General features: G+C 43.9%; 1 protein-coding gene across 9 annotated transcripts in view; it reads right to left on the bottom strand.

Annotated features, from left to right (window-relative positions):
• Positions 1-22953, bottom strand: part of gphnb (gephyrin b) — a 163364-nt gene that overhangs the window by 21593 nt on the left and 118818 nt on the right. For 4 of the 9 annotated variants that reach the window (XM_049590266.1, XM_049590263.1, XM_049590264.1 and 1 more), the window contains exons 9-13: positions 21182-21223; positions 18569-18643; positions 11586-11642; positions 6948-6990; positions 3771-3908 (exon numbers count right to left, since the gene is read on the bottom strand). In XM_049590266.1, coding sequence (XP_049446223.1) covers positions 3771-3908; positions 6948-6990; positions 11586-11642; positions 18569-18643; positions 21182-21223 — 355 coding nt within the window. The remainder of the gene's footprint in view (positions 1-3770; positions 3909-6947; positions 6991-11585; positions 11643-18568; positions 18644-21181; positions 21224-22953) is intronic. The other 5 variants (XM_049590271.1, XM_049590272.1, XM_049590267.1 and 2 more) reach the window with 4 other exon arrangements.

The following is a 22953-nucleotide window of genomic DNA, read 5'->3' on the forward strand; positions in this document are numbered from 1 at the left end:
CACCCACACACATGCATAACGCACATCAGCTTACTAGATGACAGTCCTAACGAGCTGCTGTAAATAATGTATCTTAGTCTTAGGAGACGACACACGTGCATACGCTATTAGACGCGTCCGATCCTTACATCTTTTTTTTAAGTCGACAGCACTTCATCTGAGATATTCTGATGTGTTTTCACACCCGCAACTCCTTCTTTCCAAGCTGCTGTTCAAATATTCAAACAGCTTGTTAAAACCATGTGCTGAAGATGAGTTGTGAATAAAAATAGAACAGAGGCGAAGCTGAAATCTGCGTTTGATCAGATGCTTTGCGAAAAATCACATACAGTAGGTCCAGGTTTTTATAAGGGTTACGTAATGGTCAATAAATCGAGGGGCATTGTGACGTCACTCGTCCAAACAGTCTGAAAGGACAGTAAAATGTGGTATAAACATACAGCACATAATCTTGAACATAGATTGATGAGAATTAAAGAATTTGACCATTTTGGGGAACATGCTTATTCACCGTTTCCAGTCTTTGTGCTAAGCTAAGCTCACCGTCTGCCAGTGGTAGCTTTACATTTAGTGTACAGACATGAGAGTGATGTTAATCTTCTCATCTAACTCTCAACAAGAAAACAAGATGTTTGAGATATTGAAATATTTAGCACTACATTGTCGGGAACTTCTTTCAACATCTTACCTCAAACACTTCCTCTGGATTACAACACTAAGGAAAAAGTGACACACTACACCATTACCGTGATAAAATGAGAGATAGATCCTTGTAAGTCCACGCTCATATACAACAAAAACAGTATATACACCCATCAGCACACTATGCAACAGTGCACACTTCGCACACACACACACACACACACACACACACACACACACACACACACACACACACACACAAACGCACGCAGACCCCTCTTACTCCAGCAGGGGAGCTGCTTCAGCTGTTGTCTCTCTAAATATTTCATCCCTCATATCCCATGTCCTTCTCCTCCTCACCCCACTGTCCTGCTCCCAGCTGTGCTCCTGCAAATCCCGCAATTCCCTCCCCTCCCCAAGAACACGAAACATCACTTTACACCTGGGAAAAAAAGAGCGTTCCATCTACCATCGTCGATCGGGACGTCATGTGCACCTCCGGGTGTTATTGCCCCCAGTCCTTGCTACCCTGCCTTCAGAGATGAATTCAAGAGTGTGTTTTCCCCTCTGGCCCTCAGTCTGGCTCTGTGTCACCCTCCGCTGGCGCTGAGGCCACTCTGCCAGGAGGCTGACGAGACCCACGGGTGCTAAACGAACTTAACTTGTATGTTTGTATATGTGCAGGTCTGTTTAGACATGCAGATGAACAAAACAAAATACAGCTATAAAGATGCGATGAAAACATGCATTAAATCTTATTATAGCAAGGTGAATTTTTATAAAGACAAACAATGAAAAGATGTAACCTGCAATGTAACCATGTGACTACAAGGATAAAAAAATTAATGTGGACCAGAATTCTTTCTATATCACTTTATAAAACTGATCAGACCCCCGTCCATTCCTGGATGGATGTTCAAAAAAAAAAAAAAAAAAAAAAAAAAAAAAAATCTTGAATAAAAGCTAAAAATGTTCCATAGAATTTTTTGTCATATTAAAGTTATACAACATGGGGCGTCAGTAGCTAAGTGGATAGTGCCAGCGCCCGAGGTATAGAGGTGATGCCTCGCTGCAGCGGTCGCAAGTTCAACTCCAGCTCGCAACCCTTTGCTGCATGTCGTCCCCCCACTCTCTCTGTCTCCCCATATCACACTGTCCTGTATATTATAAGCAAAAAGCCCAAAAAATAATATTAAAAAAAAAGTTATACATCTTATGTTTAGTTTAAAAACAGTTTAAACATGAATTGTGTATTTTAACAATATGATTAATAGACTGAAACGTGCCTTGCACTTCCTTCTCGCCTCCAAGGAGGTTAAAAAGAGAAGTCAATACGTCAATTTACGTCATACCAATGGGTTACAACACACAAGCAGTAAAGTCTTGTCTGCACTTGCCGAAAGGCTCAATAGGTGGCGCACTATGATAGAACATAGGGGATGACTGATAGATTTCACTGAGACGTCCGCAGTTGGCCTTAGGTCGGAATCTTTAAAAAAATAATAAATAAATAAAGTTATAGATGAGAATTACAATTGTGTAACTGCTGAAAAAGTCTTTAATAACAGACCATAAACTAATGCTTTCTATTTGCAAACATTCTATTGCATATCAGCCGCCACCATCCAATTGAGTGTACCCAAAAGTTCTGTCAGGCCAAATGTACCAAAAGAAGCTAAAAATAGCGCACCCAAACAGACCTGAACGGATATCGTCCCTTTCTTTCTGGTGTCGACTGCTGTAACCCTCCAACATCGCAGCTCCAGTTACACTGCACATCTGTCATACCCCATAGTGCCTATGGGAGCCAGATGTTCTTTGAAAAGCCTTGCTTGCCTCACAGTTGGCTATGCTTCTTAAAAAGGGGGTATTACTCTACTGCAGTCCATTTCAGATGATGTGGAACTTTGTGATTGGCTCATAGACATCCAGTCAAATGGAGCTCAACGTAAGTTCAACCAGGAAGACTTCCTTTATGCTCCCTCCTCCACTCCATTCACCTCCAGTCATCTTATCCAGAGCCCAGCACCAGCTCATCAAAAGCCCATTCCTCTTTACATCCAGATCCTCAACTCCCTCCTCATCTCATCTCATCGCCACCACCAGAGTCTAGACTCCATATGGGGGGGACCCTAATCTACTATGTCTTTACAACCCTCCTGGAATATATGACATTATGATGGGGTTTGTGCATTTGGGTGGAGTCAGATGACAGTAATCACAGATGTAGACAACCCAGAAAGTTATATCCTTTTGAATGGATGGGGGATCTGAACAGGTTAAGAGACCTGCCAAGTTTTGGATTGAAAATCTTTCCCATCTTAAAGAGCTGTGAATGTAATGACACATGGATCATCAGGAAAGGTGTGTTATATATGTGCCCTTGTCAATGGCTCAGCCAAGGTGTGGCCAGGGGGGGCACGGCCACCCTAATCCAATCCCAGACAACCCACTGTGCCTCCATCATGAATATGTTCAAATATAATTGGCAGTGTGGTGCATTTAAACTTGAGAAGGCTGGTTCCAAGTGTGTACTCCTTCAAAATAAAACTGTACATCGCCTAACATGTACACATATGGTACATTACACATTAAAACAGGATTACTGTGAAACTCAAAATGTAAATTGTACTGCTAAATAATATATATCAGTATGAGATTCCTTAACTCTCATACTGATATAGTTTCAACCAGCCTACATACTTCGACACCATAATCAAAATCCTGAGATTCAGTTATGGTTTCTGGTTTTTCATAGCCCCATCTGGTCACCCCTATGAAAAATCTCACTGGCCCTTGTCGCCAAGCAAATCTGTGTGTGTGTGCATCATTTGAATGTCTGTGTGAGTGACACTGTGGCATGCAGACACAGACTGCTGAATCAGTGAGGTGTCCAGTCATGGACAGAGAGTGTTTAAATGCTGTCATGTGAACTTAGTGAGAGCATGTCGCTACATCGATCTGAAAGACGTGACACCTCCACATCACAGCGTGCTGAGTGGCTGATGTCAGCAGACATAAAGCGAAGGTAAACTGGAGATGTCAAGGGATGAGATGAACACATTCAGGACATTTAAAATGGGTGTGAGGAAGATTTGCTGGATCTGCAGGGTTTCTGTCCTGCTCACCTCTGTAATTGATGATCTCAGTGCCCAGGACAGCGGTCATCTCCAGCACAGTGATGAAGGCCTTGTCCATGGAGGTGAGGGGGAAGGGGGACATGCGGTGCCTCCGGGCCACCTTGGTGATGTCCACTGCACTGTGACCTGGGAAGACGCGTGACATTGCATACACTGTCATGAAATGGTTGTCACAAATCAAACCAAATCACAAAACAGGAACAATGTACCTTTGCTCTGTCTGAAATAACTCACATTCACTCATTTACTGTTTTGATATGATACTCAGCCACCTTGCCTCTCGGAAAAGAGTTACAAGGGGCAGTGGTTGAACTCTTCCCAATCCTTCTTGACCCTCATGTCATCATTAGTTGTCGCTGTTAGCACTGATGTAAACAGACACAATGAGTGTTGCTGTTGTCTGCTGTGGTAATTTTTTATTGTGTCGACTACAGGCAGCTGTTTGCGTTTGTCGGGCCGCTTGCGATTTGTTCACAAAAGTCACTTTTACACTCCCTGTTCAAGGCAGGATATCGCACTGTTATGCCAGCTCACCATTCTGTACATAAGGTACCAACGCGGAAATGAGGGGACAGAGTTGTCTTTCCTCTGACCCAGGAACGGAGGTAGCACCAGCCCAACAAAGTCTGTATAAAACATAAAGCCAGAAAGACGTGATCATGGGTGGAACAGGTGTGACGTTTTGATTGCGTATTATGTTGACAACTAACCAATAGGAAATTTAAAGCAGCTGTTAACAGTTAGCGGCTAACTCAAAGGAGAAGAACAGCCGTAACTGTCTGCAAATCGGGAAAACAATGACATTCGGGAGCTCCTTACCCTCCAAGCAGAAGATGAGATCAGCCTCCATAGGAGAGAGAAGGTAAATGGTTGTGATTGACATGTGATTCCATTGTTGTCCTTTAGAAAGTACTGTTGACACATATGTTATATGTCACACCAGAGGCCGACGCTGTTGTGTTACATATCACGCCCGTCACGCCTCTTTTGATTGCATGATGCTGCGATGCGGTGTATAGTCAAACACTGGGGCTGCATGATGTATAACAATGCAAAGGAAGAATAAAATTCTTCCGCCGTTGTCGATCAAACATCAAACATGTCAGCAAATTAAAAAGAACACTGCGCCTTTACCAGCCCACTAGCGGTGATCTGTAAGCTAACATTAGCAACCTGTGCTCCTACCCTGCCAGTCTACACTGATATTAGAGGGGCCGTAACAAGTGCTGCAACTTTGCTGCTGGACTTCAGGTATATTCAGGCATCATGTGCCATCAAACTGTGGGGATGTGACATAAAAATATGGTATGGTAGGTGGTATATGGTAGGTCAAAATACGGGACTGTCGTGCAAATATCAGAAATAACACTGTAAAGTTAATTGTCTAGCTAGTTAACGCCTGAGACATCAGCATGCTAGCGCTTTGTTTTAGTTATGCTGGTTACAAAGAAAAGGAACATAATATATTACAACAATATTAAATTTTTATTAATGAAGAAAATACATTTGAGGGTTGCTTTTGATGCTTGTTTTGATGCTTGCCCATGACTCTCATAATACTAGTGCCTTTGAAAAATCACTGTTTGGAGGACGGTGTAGCTCTACAGCTGCTTTCAAACTGCTGCGCAATAACTCCCTGCCTCCGGTCATTTCAGTGAGGAGCAGGCGGATTACATAAAATTGGCTTTTAAACAGATTTTACCAACATTGCCTACGAATTACCTCAAAAATGTCTTTGTCTTTTTTATACTACTTCTGTAATTTGTTGTTAGGCTGCTTATTGGCCAACATGTATAATAAGATAGAAAATTAACTGCAGCAAGTTATTATCAGACAATATTTTAGTTTACTAATAGGCAATAAACTAAGACGTTTTACACTGTTTTTGGCAAACACCAGCAGGTGTGGTGTCCTATTTCTGTCATTTTCCTCAAAGAAATCACAGTGTGGGAGTTCTAGCAAAAGCAAATGCACACACTATAAACACTCTTAGCTTTTAGGACTAAAGAATGCATATGCTTATGTGCAGAAATCGGATACTGAAACCAAATGGTGTAAAGTAAATAAAGTACATTCGAGAACAGAGAGTGATTTCAGACATAGCTCTAGACCCAAGCTTTGAAATTTAAGCTGAACCCAGCCTGATTAAAAACAACACTTGAGTCCACTTCACCCGTTTTTAGCATTTTAATTCTTTATTTAGACAGTTTGAAAGTTGAGAGGAAGATAGAGGGGAGGGAGAGAACTCTGCTGGGACTCAATCCCGAGACAGTGGAAACATCTCTGTGGCTCCAAAGGCAGGGAACTGAACCATCCAACTATCTCTGGAGACATAAAACTGTATTTTAAGAACTTTCCTTTTGGCCAAAGAGCCATAGAAAATCCTAAAAAAAAAAAAAAAAAAAAAAGGGAGAGAAAAATCTACTGAGGAATTCATACTGATTTAAGCGCGCTGAGTTTGAAGCTGCAGCGGTAAAGGTCGAATTCCAAACCTCAGGATGTGACATATGCAAAACATACAATTATATAAATAAATACATGTAATCTAATGTGTTTCCACACCACTGTCACCAAGATAACTGGATTAATTTCAGTGGGTTTCAGTGCATGTGCGTACATGTGTACAATTTAAACAGCGTGAGCCGGGATTGGCAGGAAAAAAGTCCTGTTTGTTTGCAGGAGCTGTGGAACCCAGCTGGATGATAGAAGTGCTCGATAGCAGCAATGTTGGTCTAATAATACCTCTCTAATAATTCCAAAGGTAAAAGGAACAAAGCAAGGTGTAACTAATATGTAATCTGCTCTCTCTCTCCGTCTCTCTTTATCTCCCTCTGCCTCGCTCTTCCTCTGCCTCTCTGCCTCACAGCGAAGAATAGGCGCTGTGCTTTGATTTCCCTTGACCCAATTTCTCTCCTTTAAACATACACTTACGCTTCCACAGCATATTCTGATGCTTAACATGAGGCTTAACAACCTCTGGCAAAACACCACGCACACACAGAGGCGTGCAACACAGCAGCCACACACAGCCAAACACACAAACTGCGCTCGCATTGTCACATCACATGCTCATTTAAAATCTATTTATGCATGTTCGAGAGCACATAGATGTATGACACACACAGAGAAGAGAGAGCGCCTTTGGATTGGAAACTTGGTACTCACTTGATCTTAGGATATTTTCTTTGCTGCTGCATCGTGACTGCACCTAAAGATGGAGAGGGCGATTGGGAGAGAAAGACGAAGGGCAAGAGGAAAGAGAGAGCAGAGGTAGTGGTAATTTGAGATAAACCAGGCTGCTCTTTTGACATGCTTGAGATGAAGAAGCTGTTTATACAACAGTCAGAAGCACTGGCAAGAGCCGTGTCACACTACACTGTGCACTTTGTCCTGCTGTCGGGAGATGGCTGCATCTCCTGCATTTCCATTATCGTCACTTACTGTACACTACATCGTCATATTACAGGTGATATTCACACTGATAAATGCACTGACATGTCACATCACTATTAGACTGAAGCACTAAGAAAGGAATATACGGACAAAGGCAACAACATACAGAGTGACAATATTGTATCACAAGGTCATAACAGATGTTTTAACTGTGCTACGGTGTGACATCAAATGTAGTGGAAATGTAGTGTTGAGTATAGATAGTGGCTGTTCAGATGTGGTGCAGGACGGTTTCTCTGGAGATTGCTGATGCTGCGTGATAGCTGCGCTAGCGCTCTGCTACCTGTTATCTATATTGTAAGGTGGGGAGGAGAGCAGGGTGGGTTAAAAGTGGGCTGAGCTTCCCAAAAAACTGTCTTAAGACTACAACTAACTGTTGTCAATGGAGAGTGAATGGAAAACGAACTAATTTAAAAGTGGTGTACCTTGTATATCTTTCCTTATTGATTGAAACAGCACTATATCTGATATTAGAGCTTCTCAAAGTAAAGGCTACATTTCCCGTTAACCCTGTTTCTTCCAGTTAAAAAGAGGACATCAACACTTGCCAAAGCTAAGCATGATGGATGAAAACTTTGGTGTTCTTCAACCTGGACCCTATTTTCCTGTGTTTTTGTGTCTCAATGGAAACTGCAATTTTTGAAACTGGTTCAGTATTGAGAGAGAACACTACAGTCGACAGCCATGAAAAAGGCTGCAATGTAAGCACTTGGGGCATGTGCGCAACGTCAATTTACGTCCACTTTTAATGCTTGTTTTTGCCAATGACAGGCTCAGATTATTCTTCTTGGTGTTAACAACATTATGGAAAGGATCCCTACTGAGATTGACCTTTTTGTTAAAGAGTAAGATTTTGTTTAACCAGAAACAGCCCCGAAATTGCTACCACCAAATCCACCAGACCCCATTTAAATAAAGAGCAATTTTATCATCGTGGAAAGCACGTCATTTAAAGTGGACGTATAAAATAAAACTCACAAAAGCCATCTTGTTTCGTCTTTCCACTGTTCCAACAATCACCAACTCTGGTTTGTTTGAAATAAACCCTTAATTCACCCAGTTAGATGTGGAATACATGCTAAAATTACTGTTTAGTAAAAATCCATCCCTCCACTGTGGGCCTATCAGTGGTAAAAACAAGCACTTCTAGTTTACTGACGGTACCAAATGCCCCGACTGGGTGCAGCACGTTGACAGAAAAACATGGGAAAATTAGGTTCAGGGAGGACAGAGAAAGGAGAAGTTAGGCTTTAGGCCATAGTCAAGCATCTGCCATAAATATGTCCCAGTTGACCCTCTGCTAAGCCTTGCCCCTTTGCAATGGTCCGTCAAGCTGTCAGATTTAGCAAGGTGCCAACACTAACTGCACTCCCTGAAGACATATTATCAAGTATTTGGAAGAACAAAAAAGTCATTTAAGAGAGAAGCAGACAGAGGGGTCTACAGTCTGTGTTTGAAGGATATATCCAGGATGTCAAACTGACTCAGCAACAACAGGTTAAAAAGACAAAGATAGTTAGAAGCTAAAGCCGAACTATAGGCTACAGATCACAGTGTAAAAGTGAACCACCACATCACTGCTGATCGCCACAGAAACTTTGCTGATATTGAACCAGCTGTGTGGCATTGCAGTGTGTGCAGATGAGTGTTGTTTGGCTTTGGGTCCATGTACCAGTGATGTCACAGTCAAACACCCTACAATGACACAGAGCTGGTTCAATATCAGCAAAGTTTCCCTGCTTCCCTTCACTGGTTCCTGTACAGCAGGGTCGGTCTTTGTTTCACTGTTATAATCATTAAAAAAGCAGCATATGTATACATTCAGCAGGCTATATCTTCAGTAGCTAGCTAGCTAACCCTACACTTTCCAGGGTCTGATTTTGGTTTTGGAACAGGGAAGAAACGTTTATCTTTTTCCAACCTCTCCAGGTAACGAGTATCATTAATACACGACGTGCCCCAGGCACAACATTTAGCTCCAAATCCACAAAACCAGCCTGAAAATGAAGGAAATCTAAAACGACTGCATTAGAGTCAGTGGAGCGACACTATGATTGGCCAGTGTTCATTCAAGGGGTTGGACTTAGCGAAGAGTCAATTCCATACAACATACTAATAGTGTAATATACAGAAATCATTGTAGTTTACTGTTTTGCACAAACAGGAAGTGATGCAATAAGTGCAGTAAGGAAATCAAAATGTGATATTAGAACGTCACCTCCAATTAAACCTAAGAAAGATAAAGCTAATTGTTTTCCTAAGTATTTTATTTACTTGACAAAGCCATCTCAACTCAAGGTCCATCAGCTAGCTTTTTCCTGAGCTTTCAGGCCTCATCATACACTCTTCATCAGAGGACGGAGATTGCCCAGTTGTCGTGCAGTGGGATGAATTAATACGTAAGCTAAGTAGCTCTTATCAGTTCAACCACAGCTCTTTCTTTACGCTAGTAAGTGGACTTTAAGTTGGAATAACCAAGCTCATATTTCCGAAGCTGGTGTTCCTGGGGGCTTGGCACCACCATCCATAATTCCTATTTTTTACTTCTTCCTTTGTGTAATGCATCATGGGACAATATCATTAATCAACGTACAGCTATAATCAAGCAGATTAAGGAACTCAAACCTGCTTAAACTCAAACCTGCTTAAAATGAGTCTGCAGTGTGGAATTGGGACACAGCCAAGATCATCATCCTGTTTAATACTGTCAAACAGATCTGATCAGATTTCCTGGAAACAAGTTTCTTGAAGAAATCTAATCACTTTGCACATAATTTCAAGTACAATGCAGATGATGAAGGTTACACTACAGGTGGAAACTGCCAAGTAGACGTTACATATGGACGTACCAGTTGTCCTTTATTTTGATCTCACTGCTGCTGTTAGAAGTTGCTAACCTCCTGGTGATCGGACTGTTTCTTAATGGTATTTATAGCAAAGTAACATAGCTCTGATACATCGATGTTACAGCTGCTACACAGCACTTTTAGGAGGAGATGCTGTGCTACTGTATGAGCGTGCTTTTGGGAAGCTCAGCCTCAGGGAACGACTAAGTAAGGGAAGGAGAATCACAAGTTGCAAGTTATCAAGCAACAAGATTGGCACTGAATCAAAGTATTGCTTTAGACAACTACACCAGTGTAGCTCTGGGTGCAGCGGACGTATAAATCTAGCCAAAATCAATTCTGGTGCCAAATGTTACAGTCTGTGGAAAGTCAGGGCAGATATTTAAACTTTCAAGATTGTATTTTGGCAGTTCTTAGCTCTCCATTTGTCCTCCTGTCTATCTGCCTTTATTTAGATGTGTTGACTGGCATAACTTAATGTTCTGTCTGCTCTAACATCTTTCACACACTCCTGTCTATCTCAATAACCTCTGTGACCTGGCCTTATCACATAAGTAGGGTGTGGGCAGTGTGTGGTGTATGGAGAACCAAAACACCCATGGTGAAGGTGAAGGTCTCTCTCTACCCCACCCACCCAGCAACCCACCCCTTTCTCCCTCTTCCCCTCCCTCACCGCCATCATAAACTGAGGCTAATACTGTGACACCACTGGGCACCAAACAGCCGAGGTGAGAGGGTGAGAGATGGGAGGTGGGGCAAAGGTGGGTGGGATGGTGGAGAAAGAGGAGGAGGAGGAGGAGGGATGGAAAGACTGAGAGATAGAAAAAAATACAGGTAGGTAGACAGAGAGAGACAGAAGGGTGGAAGGGATGACGATCAGCATGACGTGGTCCCACAGCCCGGAAAAAGAAAAGAAAAACAAAGAAAAACAGGAAGCACGGACTAGACAGACTTCACTAAACTACAGAGCCGAGACACAGCAGAAAGGAGGGAAAACAGGAAGAACAGAACAAAAACAATAAAGACCACTTGAGCGGCCTAATGGCATCTACTTAACAGACATCCAGCACACCAGACAGAGCTACTGAAAGCAGAGCATGTTAACCGGAAAAAGACAGAAACAGAGACGGACAGACAGATGGAGAGAAGAGGAAGAGAGACCGACAGAGAGAGTGAACGACGAGAGACGGAGAAAGTGAGCGTGGGAGACGGAGGGAGGAAGACTCCTAACAGACCGGACAGAGAAATAGTGAGACAGAGTGACGAGAGTGAACGACAGAGAAAAGAAAGAGACCAGTGGGGACAGACAGATAGAGAGACATACAGAGAAAGAGAGTGAGCGAGAGCTGGAGAGATAGCTAGGCAAGCCAGGAGGGAGGGGCGGAGAGGAGGGGACACAGAGCGGGGCGTTTGTTTAGCGCGCTCCTTGGGAGGAGGGTGAGGGAAAGGTAAGGGGGGGGGAGGGAGGGGTAAAAGGGGGGAGGGGTGGGGGCGGGATAGTTACTCGAGAGCTGAAGGTCCTCCTGCGATCATCTTTAAGCCCCTCCAACCTACACTGGAGCTAGTGGAGATAAAGCATCGAATCACAGGCATCAGTGCATCTGTCCCGGCAACCACAACACTACAGACAGGCAGACAAGACAGTCAGACAGACAGACAGACAGACGGACGGACAGACGGACGAAGGGACAAACAGACAGACAGGCATCCACTACGACAAGCAACCCTAGCAGGAGAAGGGAGCAGCAAGGAGAGAACTGAGAGAGAGAGAAAGAGGAAAAGATAGACAGCGGGCTATCAGGTGGCATAACGCAACCTGTGGCAGCCATATTGGAGGCCCTGTGAGCTCCTCTTAGGAACCACTGAAGACGAACAGCTGACAATATTTTAAACTACACTACTTGACTTTCTTAAATAATCACTCTGAAACAAACAGTAACTTGCTGGGGACTTCTTACTATTGGTTGATGTAGATGTTTCTAAAAAACTACAGTGCCCACATGTTTTAGAAAAACCACTTCACCTTTCATGAAATATAACTTCTATATTTATGACCTGGTTTTCAAAATGTATGTAGGAACCAACAGACAACAGAATTCATCAAGTCCTCTAACTTTTAGCTGACTTTAACTATTTTCTTTCTTACAAACTACACCCGCCAAACGTTTCACTGGGCAGATGGAAGCATGCATCACTTGCTAGCTCACCTAGCACCACTGAGCTAGCTAACATTAAAGCTCAGCTGAGGAGGATGCCATTAGGGACCGTACACATTCCACGTCTTTTACTGCCTGGAAAATGCGAGGTCAGGCCCTGGGTGCTGCCCTTGTGCCTTTTCTGTGCCAGCTTTCAACAGCGCTGTGGCAAGTTGCATCGGAGGTTGCTAAGCAACCTTAACCCGCACCATATCATAGCCTATTTACCTGAAATCCTGAGTGCAGAGCTGATCTTTTTCCAGACCTATTGCTCATGGGGCAGATGTAAAGCCTTGGCAGCCCTGCACTAAGATGATCAACTTCTCCTCCATATTTATCACAGACTGATATTTACTGAAGACAGGAAAGATATCTATTGGCTGTGATTGGTTATTCCTCATCACATGACATGAGGCCCATGCTGAACTCCCCCTGAAAAATGGGCACTCGGGGAATGTGTGCTTGCTGCCCATCTACATTGAAAACAATAAATTTGAAGGCACAAAATGCAGCACATGTACGGCCACTTAATGTTTGCATCTCTCACTGTCACCAGCAGAAGCCTCTCATCCATGAGTAGATGCACACCTCTTTCTACATGGTGATTAGAGCTTTGATTCTTTGCTCATGCCCAATTGGGCCCGAACTGACAGATGTGGGCGGGGTTGCAGTGTAATTTCTCAATAATATCCCGGGCTTGAAAATGCTGACGCACTGAGTGGCAAAGGCTGTTTTGCTGAACCTGTCACGTTCAAGATGCAGAGCCGACGACAGGCTATGGAAATAACAGGAGGAAGGGAAAAAGGAAAAGTGGAGTGAGAAAATAGCTTAGCCCTTAGCTTGTAAGTAATGTTTAATATTAAACATTACTTACAAGCTGTAAGAGTAGAAATTCAGGTATTAATTGGGGTCTGGCCCAAAACTGCTGTCGTGATTCAGGCTTGGACAGAAACTGTGCAGGTAAATGTAGGGTTGGGCCTGATGAGAGCTCTAGTGGTATTATGGCTGGCGGGTGTAGTTTGGTAGAAAGAAGAAAATAATTCCTGTATGAAACTGCTCACAACAAGGTCTGTGGATTATCTTGAGTAGCCAAGTCATGATTCCTGGAAAGAGACACTGCTGTTGAGTTTTTAGAAGTGGCAGACATCTCTACAGCCTGTATCTTTCTAGAAATCATGACCCTGTTACCCAGGATAATTCACAGAATTTGCTATGAGCAGTTCATGTAGGAACTATTCTCTATCTACCAAAGAACACCCCCAACTGTATCGATAAATCTTGCATCTAATGCTAGTTCACCTAGCGCCAAGGAGCTGGCTAATATTACAGCTCAGCTGAGGAGGACACCATTGTCGCAATTGTAAGCCTCTTGTCCATGAGCAAAAATATGTATTTTTGATTTTGGGGTGAACTGTCCCTTTAAACTGGTAGTGCATGGGTTGTCAGGTGGATGAACTCACCAGCATGTTAAACTTTTTGATTTAAGCACTTGCTAACACATTCAGAGGAAGCAATGTAGCATACAGTAGTTAGAGAATAAGAGTAACACTGTCTGCTTTCAGAAAAAATAGGTTTGTTGAAGTTTATTGAGCTGTCCCTTCTTAAGCTACAACTCTGGATGAAAACTACAGACATGACAGTTTACTGTGCCAAATCTACTATTTCAGACACCTCACAACGTTGGTAAAACTAACCTACATGAACCACACTTGCAGCAGGTATATGTGTGCTATGAAATCTGCTGTTTCTGACATTATACTGTACACAGCCTATTTTCCAGTGGACCTCCATGATGGCACCAGCTGCGGTTGCTAGGAGATTTGTGCCACAACTGCACAGCCCTCGTATAGAGAGAGGGAGAGGAGGTATGATGGAGAAAAAAAAAGAGACAGAAAAAAAAGACAAAGGTGGGGATTAAGGGAGCTAAATACAGCTACAGCAAGACACAGATCAAACTTGCAGACATTGAAAAGCAGATATGAAAACTAATGATCGACAGCTAGGACATTTTCGTACAAGGTGTGCCTTGCTAAAAAAGAACTGCAAAAGACATCTATATTAATAGTTTAAAAAATAAACACGATTAACGCAGAACAGTTACATCAGAGCCTCACTCCCTAGCTCGTCTTTAAACACACAGACAAACCACAAGAATCACAAGTTTTCTACTTCCTGATCCAGTTCACATATGCCTCTACAGTCATGTATCATTAATCTGTCCTGCAGCTGAGTTCAATGCAGTAAATACACAGTCACCTATACCTAGGAAACAGCTAGAAACCTTGATGCAGTGTGGAGTGATGACACTAAGACTGACACTGGTGGAAAACAAGACCTCAGTATGGCGAAAATCAAACGCTAAGTAGGAGAGATCATACCATCAGAGAGCCATGGGGGGAGACAGTTTGCACATGGATGGAGATGAACACAGTGGAGAAGCTACAGGAGGGTGTGTGTGTGTGTGTGTGTGTTCGGAGGTGAGGAGGGGATGTGGAGAATGAGTGCAGAAGCAGAATGGGGTGTCGTAGGAGGAGGAGGGGGGGAGGCAAAGAAGCAGACTGTCAAACACTCTCACACTTTTCTAATCTACCCCTCTGCTGCAATCCCCCCCGTTACTGGTGAGAGACTGACCGAGTGAGAGAAGAGAATGAGCTCGAATGAGGGATGCAGATGTTAACACACATACATCATCCACACCAGCACAAAGACAACAGGAAACTCCGTCAGGAAGCAAAAATATGTGAAATAAAGTCGTTGTTGGCGTATCTGTGTGAGCGTGTGTGAGGATTCGGGCTTGACACCCTCACTTGTCTTAATTGCAGTATTCTGGGAAAGCACACACACAAATCAAAAAACCATGGCTTCCATGCCAGAAACACTAATCACTCTACACGCCAGCCCAGTCGTCGCCACGGAAACAGCTTGACGATGGGTTGTCATGGAGATCTGCCAGGAAGATCAATGGGCAAGGGAGCTGGGTGGCGGCGGCGGTGATGTCTACGGACACAGAACAGGGAGTGCGGCCAGGTCAGCAAGACACGTGGCTCCGGGGGACTACGAGTGGCTCGAGGGGGGAGGAAATCGATGGGGCCAATAACCAGCTGGCTGGAGAGACGCTCCAGGAAATGATGGGATGCAACCGCTGCGGTGCTGAGCTCAGCACAAAACAAAGGAGCTGTCAGACGAATTATGCAAAAAGGGGGAGATTTATCCGTCCGCCGTGAGGAGGAGAGGGTTGTGACAGGGCAAGGGAGGCTCGTTTCAACCGGCTCCAACCGCCTCGCCCCACGGGACGGGGCAGGAGAGGGATGGAGCAGAGGACAAAACGCCAGAGTGATAGCGACAGAGTGGTAGAGGGCAGGACAAAATGCTACTGTGGCAATCCAGAGCCAAGTCCTCCTCCCTGGGGAGCAGAGGCAAGAGCCTGAGGGGGGAAACGACAGCGGGGAAGAGAAGGAGTGACACAGCGGTGAGGAAGTGTATCTCAGCGAAGGCCTCCTCGCTCTCCACTGACTGCAGAACACTCTTCTCCTGTGCTTCCCAATTGCTGCTCCCCATTGATCATCTGTTAATCCAGATACACACACAGTCGCGCTCACATTCAGACACACACACACACAGACACACTCACGCACTCTGCAAGAACAAAACACTACAACATCACCAGCCACTGATAACACAAACCACATCAAATGACCAGATGGGTGATGACTGAGAGAGAATGAGTGCTGGTGGAGATCCTGAGAAAGAGAGGCAATGGGGAGGAATGTTGCTGACCACTAACTGTGGTGATACACAGGGCAACTCCTCCGCAGCTCAAGTGCTGCTATATTTCTTTGACTTTTAATCATGTATTACATCTATATTACCATGTGTATCATCACACTAACTCCAAAACCTATCTTTGAATGTCCTACGCGCTACACACCTCCCCTCGTATAAATCTGTTACATGGGGAAGTGTAAAATGTGCGTGTGTGTTTGCTAAATCAAAGACTAAGACCCCATTAACACCTGGTATTAGCATGCGATCTGTGTCTGGATTCATTATCTAGATAAAGATATCAGCTCACCGGCCTTTGCATTTAGACCTGGTATCAATAAGCATTCTCATTATCTCAATTTGGCCCTCATTATCGTCGGATCTCAATATGGGAATTAGGAAGGACTTTTTAACAACCACAGCATGTTTCAGGTCAGTGAGAGGGATGCTGCTGCTGATGTGTTTTTCCTTTGTAGTGGTTGTCTATAGTTTCATACAGCAGGAAGAGAACAGGTTACTTTAAAGGTTTTAAAAGCTTTTCATTGGCTTCCTGTGTATTTAAAAATTCATTTTAAAATTTTGCTTCAAGTTTTTGAATCTCTTAATGGACTGGCTCCTGACCATTTATCTGGTTGGTCTAATACATTCCATCCAGATCCCTACGAAAGGGCCCCCGGAGTAAAACTAACCTGTATGGCGATGCTACGTTCTGTGTCATTGGCCCTTTAACCTTTTAAGACTCATTAAATGGTATTAAACTTTATTTTGTTATTACACTAAACACTCTTGACTAAATACGAAACAATTAAGTTAAAGTGAGTGGAAGAAAAGTTATTATTTATTAGGAGTTTAACACTTAAAAATTTATCCAGACTATATTGCCAGGTGTAGCTGTGCAGGCTGTTCTCACAAACTGTCCCTTCTTTTTTCCTATGAGGGTAATGCGCTGAAATTCGTACATATCCCACGTGTTTCGAAAGGCTACGATCACATGACCAATGCGCTGACGAGTATAAACAAAGAAGCAGTCCCGAGCAGTCTTGTAAGGTGGCAGGTCTAGTTGGTGGATGGTTCACAAAAACCTGGACTTCCCCCTGTAGTCGGATGTTCGGAACTGTGTGAACTTTGAAGCATTTTCAAGGCACATCTTCGCCATGTTTCTTTTCCTTAACCTAACCACCATAACTTTACTGCTTAAACTTAATCTCTGTAACTTTACGTTAATTACGTTGTTGTATGAACCATTCTTCGAGAATGTGTTGGGGTGTGTTTTGACACGAGTACTGGCAACAAACATAAGCCTAGTCTCACACAGTGAGGCCTATCTCGTACTGTGCCAGTGCTGGAGAAAGGTCAGCCTGAACCCATCATATTTCCTTTTATTTTTTAGTTTATATATCTTGAGTCTTCCAACAGAAATTCCCGCACACTGCTCTTGCTCAGCTTCATAATTTATTAGTAACACTAACGTATCGGTCTACCTGGACCTTCGTCAAGAGTGTTCATGGGTATTCAGGTTCACGGTGGAACACTCTCAACGAAGGTCCAGGAGTGCGGCACTGTGTGTGATTTTATGTTCAAAGACTCAAGTGAGATTTTCAAACGCACCTGCATCCAAGACGGTTGGATGTAAGAATACCTTTCTTCAAACTAATTGTTTATATGTCTTGAGACCAATCACAATCGTCTTGGTTAAGCTAAAGAAGCAGCAACGGTGCCGTCATAAAATAGTGTCAGGAAGGAACTTGTTTTGCTAGAGAGACAGGTGCTGTATTAAAATAGCTAGGTTACCACAAAAGGAAACACCACATGAAACATACAAAGACATTTTAGCGTGTAGGTTTCAAGTTCAGAGGTTGCTGTTGAAGCGATGGGGATTTTGAAAACTGTAACACACAGAAAGCATGTTACTGTCTGAGACAGGCAGCCAATGACAGGCTTTATACCCACAGTATACTGTACATCCTGTGAGCCAGGCTAACATATGGCAAACAACCCCAAAACCTTTTCCCTTTTTACAAGATGAGCCCTGCCCACCTCAAACCAGTTAAAGGAGCAATGATTATACAGCATAGACAAAAATCTCTAGTGTTAAATACTCAAAGCGTGTTGTTTGTGTGTTCATGTATGACTTTAAGATATCCAGACACAGAGCACGAGGTAAAACCACATGTAAATGGACTCTATTCTATCAATATCAACCTGCTTTGAGCTTTTGCACTGTGATATCTTTCCTTTCCTGGATTTTTGTTTCTTGTATATCTCCCACTACAGCTAAACAGAAGCCACCACATACTGTGTATTTGTTGTCCTTCAAGTATCAACATAACCTTCCATAATGTGTTCCAGGGCTACATGCTATAGCAAAGGGGGTTGCCCAGTGCAGTCTGGTCTACAATGTTCAGTATGCCTCTCCCTGCCTGTGTACATGTGTGTTGTTGTGTGTCACTAGTGTGGTGAGGTGCTATGTGGGATGCCAGTGGCCTGCATGCCGGTAGATAAGAGGTTGGTAGAAGGTTAGCGGGTTTACCTGGTCCAAGGTAGAGTACCTTGACTTGAGCGTGATGACCTCATCCAGGTGAGCCCTGAATTCTCTCCGTGAGGCCTGGGGGAAGCCACAGGATAGTCACTCACCTTCGTGCCACACACACTCTCACACAGGTGCAGGCAACAGGCATGCACACCCACTCTGATCAACACAACATGTCAGTTAGTTGTGCTTTTAAAACACAGTTGCTCACACTGTCTCCGTATTTTGCACACACACACACACACACACACACACACACACACACACACACACACACACTACACACAAGCACACGTCCCAGGACTATGCCTGTACTAACCTTACACACACTCTGCAATCGCATCAAAGGAAATTAAAAAATAAAAGGATGTGGCAAAAGACTAGAAGACACTAACAGTCAACAACTAAACAAAACCAAAGATGGATGAGGAACAGAACCAGTTCAGTGGATTTGACACTCAGTCGAGTGCTGCCACTGTGAACACATTTCTCTGTCAGTGTGTGTGCAAGTGAGGAAGTGAACCCACATAAGTGCTTGACCCCTGGCCATACCCAAGGCCTCTGTCTGACAAATGCTGGGAGGAGACACAGAGTACAGTAATGGCACTACAGTAATCTAGTTACAGTGGCCTGTTTGGTGTTTAACTTTAAATCGTGAACACAGTAATTAGATTAGAATGACTTCCGAGAAATAGGGGCAATATTTAGACTTTTTTTGCTGCTATGATTTAGATTTGCAATAATAAAGCTGATTTCAAAACATATGTGATGGCACATATACCAGACTGATCTAATAAAGAGGGTGGATCACAGGGAGTACCACCAGTGGGTCCAGGAGCTTTGCCTCCATGATGGCTGTTTCCAGGCATATTTTAGGATGACTAGGGGGCAGTTTGACAACCTGCTGTCTATCGTCGAGCTGTAAAGCTCTGGGTGTCCAATGATCGCTACCAACAGTTTCTTTGTTCGTGACCACCACAGAAGGCCTGCCTCTCAAATCATCTGATTAGACAATGGGGAAAAAAGATGCTAAAAAAGGGATGACTTGGAGTGTTTTTCGGCTCTGAGCTGATTCTTTTTTTTTAAACTTGAGTTCAGAGTGCTCCAGCAAACACACCAGACGCCTGGAGTGCAGAAATATGTGGCTTTCGGCAATGCAAAAACTGCGAGCTTCATTCTAACTAAAATCAATTACAAAAAGCTGCTCCCAGCTGCTAAAACGCTTTCTGTGTGATCAGGACCTTAAGCACTCTTGGGGGCCCTCTGCTGGCCATTAGCGCCCTTAGCAGCCGCTTAGTTTGCTTACACATGGGGCCAGCTCTAGGTATACTATGCAGGATTAGGGAAAAGTAGCGACCTGGTGCCAGACTAAAAGGCAGACATCCATGAGAGACAGCTCTGAATAAATGCAAACTAGAGTGAATCTGGTGTTGGCTAAAAAATGTCCTGCATAACTTAAAGTCCTGCATGGTATACCTATACCTAAACATATTAAGTTTATTTGGTACTTCTGTGATTTAATTATGAGCTACACAAATAGCAATATCAATATATGTGTCAAAAGATGAAACTGGGTAAAAATATTGGCTCTAAAACAGATTATAAGTAATGCGACTGCAGTAATCTGATTACAGTGTGTCTATGAATACAGGGCAGTAATTGCATTACAGTTCTTTTTGAAAAAACAGATGATGTTTAGAATATTTTCTCTTCAGGAAAAGGTAAGTCAATTATCTCAAGACAAATTTAATACAAATAAGATTAAACTCCCACCACCTTTGAGATGGACACTGTTTCTTAAGCCTGCTTCCAAACTGTGCTCCAGATTTCATTACTGTGCAATTACAGGTAATCAATGGAGTCCGATATCACATTGGACAAGTGTCAGCGCTGCTCCACGCCCTTGCACTGAGGCCACGTCTTTATCACTTACAGATCAGAGTCACTGGGGCCTGACCAGAGTAACAAGCACAGGAGAGCTGCAAAGGCTTACAGCACATTTACAGGGCCTCTTCTCTTTTACAAGATGCTGTGTGTGTGTGTGTGTGTGTGTGTGTGTGTGTGTGTGTGTGTGACCCTTTTAGTGGAACTGAGGTGTATACACACACTTTGTTTGTGCAGGCAATATCACTTTCATTCAAATACATAATTCAAGCATCTTTCAACTTCAATTCTGAGGTTGAAACGCAGTTGAGGAAAATGCCAAGTGATGGAGGTTCGTTTATTTTGTAGGGTGTGTGAGTGTGGAAACAAGGCAAGGGTTAGATACAGTACGTGTACCAGAGTGAGGGCAACAGAACATTTTTACTACAAGACAAAAATTAGAAGAAAACATAACAAGACCACATCCACACAAAAACAGTGAGGAGGAACAGAAAGGATTGTGGAGGAAAAAATCACAGAGAGACAGCAGGAGTGCAGCAGGCAGGACAGCACATACACACACTCACGCAAACACACACACACCGCACACACAGGGGAAAGGATATGAAGTTTAAGGGGTGAAGCAATCATTCCAGGCAGGAAGTAAGAAGTGTGGTTGGAGAGGGAGGAAGTCGAAACCGATGCCATAATGACGGCCGTAACGATGCATTAGAACACATGCAGGAGTACCTCAGCAATGCTTAGGGTGGATGAACAGGAGGGGAGCCGCGCCTGGTGCCGCGAGAGAGAGGAGGGGAGAAGAGAAGAGGGTTAACAGAGCCAAAGCCGGGTCGAGCAGGGGGACAGAGGCACACAGAGACTGACGGGTGAAGCAGACAGTGCCCTCTGTCTTTCAGGAGGACATCTACGTGACAGGTCTCTGTGTGACTGTCTCGGATGGGCCAAGGCAGCCAAGGGCATGACGGACAGGACAGGACAGGACAGGACAGGACAGGACAGGACAGAGGACAGGTCAGGACAGCAGGTAGGAGTTGCAGAGGGATTCACGCCCCCGTCAGAACAATAGAACAGGTTTCACAGGAAACATCGCACATTTTCAACAGTGTCAATTGTTCATCTCTTCAAACGCAGCTTAAATTTACATGTCTGTTTATATTCACGAGACCTGATAGCTACACAGATTCCACATGTCCTCTGTTTATACCTGAACATCAAAGCTTTCACTGTGCTGAGAAGACAGTTATAGAAAAAAAGCCTGATGGGAGGAGTATCTTCCTGCTGAGTCCTTTCACAGAGAGCTGCAATGCCACCATGCTATCCCATTCATCTCTTGTCATCTTAATCCAGGATGTAAGTGCTCCTTGTAAGCTCCCCTAACACCTGAGTCTGGAAGATGCGCCATGTGGGGGACTGCCCATTGTTCAGACAGCATAATTCCAAAATCCCTACAGTCCAAAAAATGTTACATTGGACTGAATGCCCATTTGTACGACAGCCTGTTACTCCGAAAACAAACACCCATTGTTCCGAACATCTGTTTCTCAGAGGGCGCAATCCCAAACAGAAGCACATTAGGTTATGGTAAGGGTATCAAGGTTAGACAGTAAAAGCATCATATCCTCATACAACAGTTAGTATGATAGTGAAAGAATAAGCGCCCTATGAATGGCATTATGTACTATGTAAGGTAAAGTTACGTAGGTTAGGTTTACGGCCTATTTCCACCAGATGCGTGTTGGTTGCATCTCCGCTCCGGCACGGTAGCGGAGCCGATAGGATTCAATTCTAGTCAATGTGTGTGTGTTTCCACCGGCTGCGGCTGTGTTGCGTTCCGGCTCTGTCTCAGCTCCGGCAGTCTGGAGCCCTCCGCAACAGATACACAGGACTTCTATTTTTGCCGGAAGCTGGAGCACAACGCAGCAATTCAGCACAGAGCAGATCATGCGGGGCAGGAAGTCGTGCACAGATACAAAATAAAACATCCGGTTAATTTTCAAAATAAAATACACAGTGTTCACGGCAGATCATATTTCCCTGGACTACACCTTGAAAACTACATAATGGGCAGAGGCAGGCCTGAAGTCAACAGGTCAGAGGTTTTCAGACGTCATTTCACCCCGTTGACACCATGGACGAGGAGATATTAATCATGGAGGTGCACAGAGATGTCTTCCGGTGGAGCTGCACCGCTCCGCACAGCAAACACAGCTGGTGGGTATTGACGGACGGCGGAGCACGCAGCAGATAACCAGCGCTGCCATTCCGCAACGGACACGCATCCAGTGGAAATCCGGCGTTAGGAAAGGAAACATGGTGATGAGATACCTTGACATAAGTCAAACATCACTTGGTTTTAATGGGTTCCAAACACCAGTCTCCTGGAGGAAAGTCCTGTGTTTTCTTGACCCATCACCCCTAACCTGCCTCATTATTGGACTTTGCGTTAGTTCAACCAGGACATGGAAGTCATACGCCCCAAATGTAACCAGCTGACAGCTAGC

This window comes from Epinephelus fuscoguttatus, linkage group LG11 (assembly GCF_011397635.1).
Source record: "Epinephelus fuscoguttatus linkage group LG11, E.fuscoguttatus.final_Chr_v1".
Classification (NCBI taxonomy): domain Eukaryota; kingdom Metazoa; phylum Chordata; class Actinopteri; order Perciformes; family Serranidae; genus Epinephelus; species Epinephelus fuscoguttatus.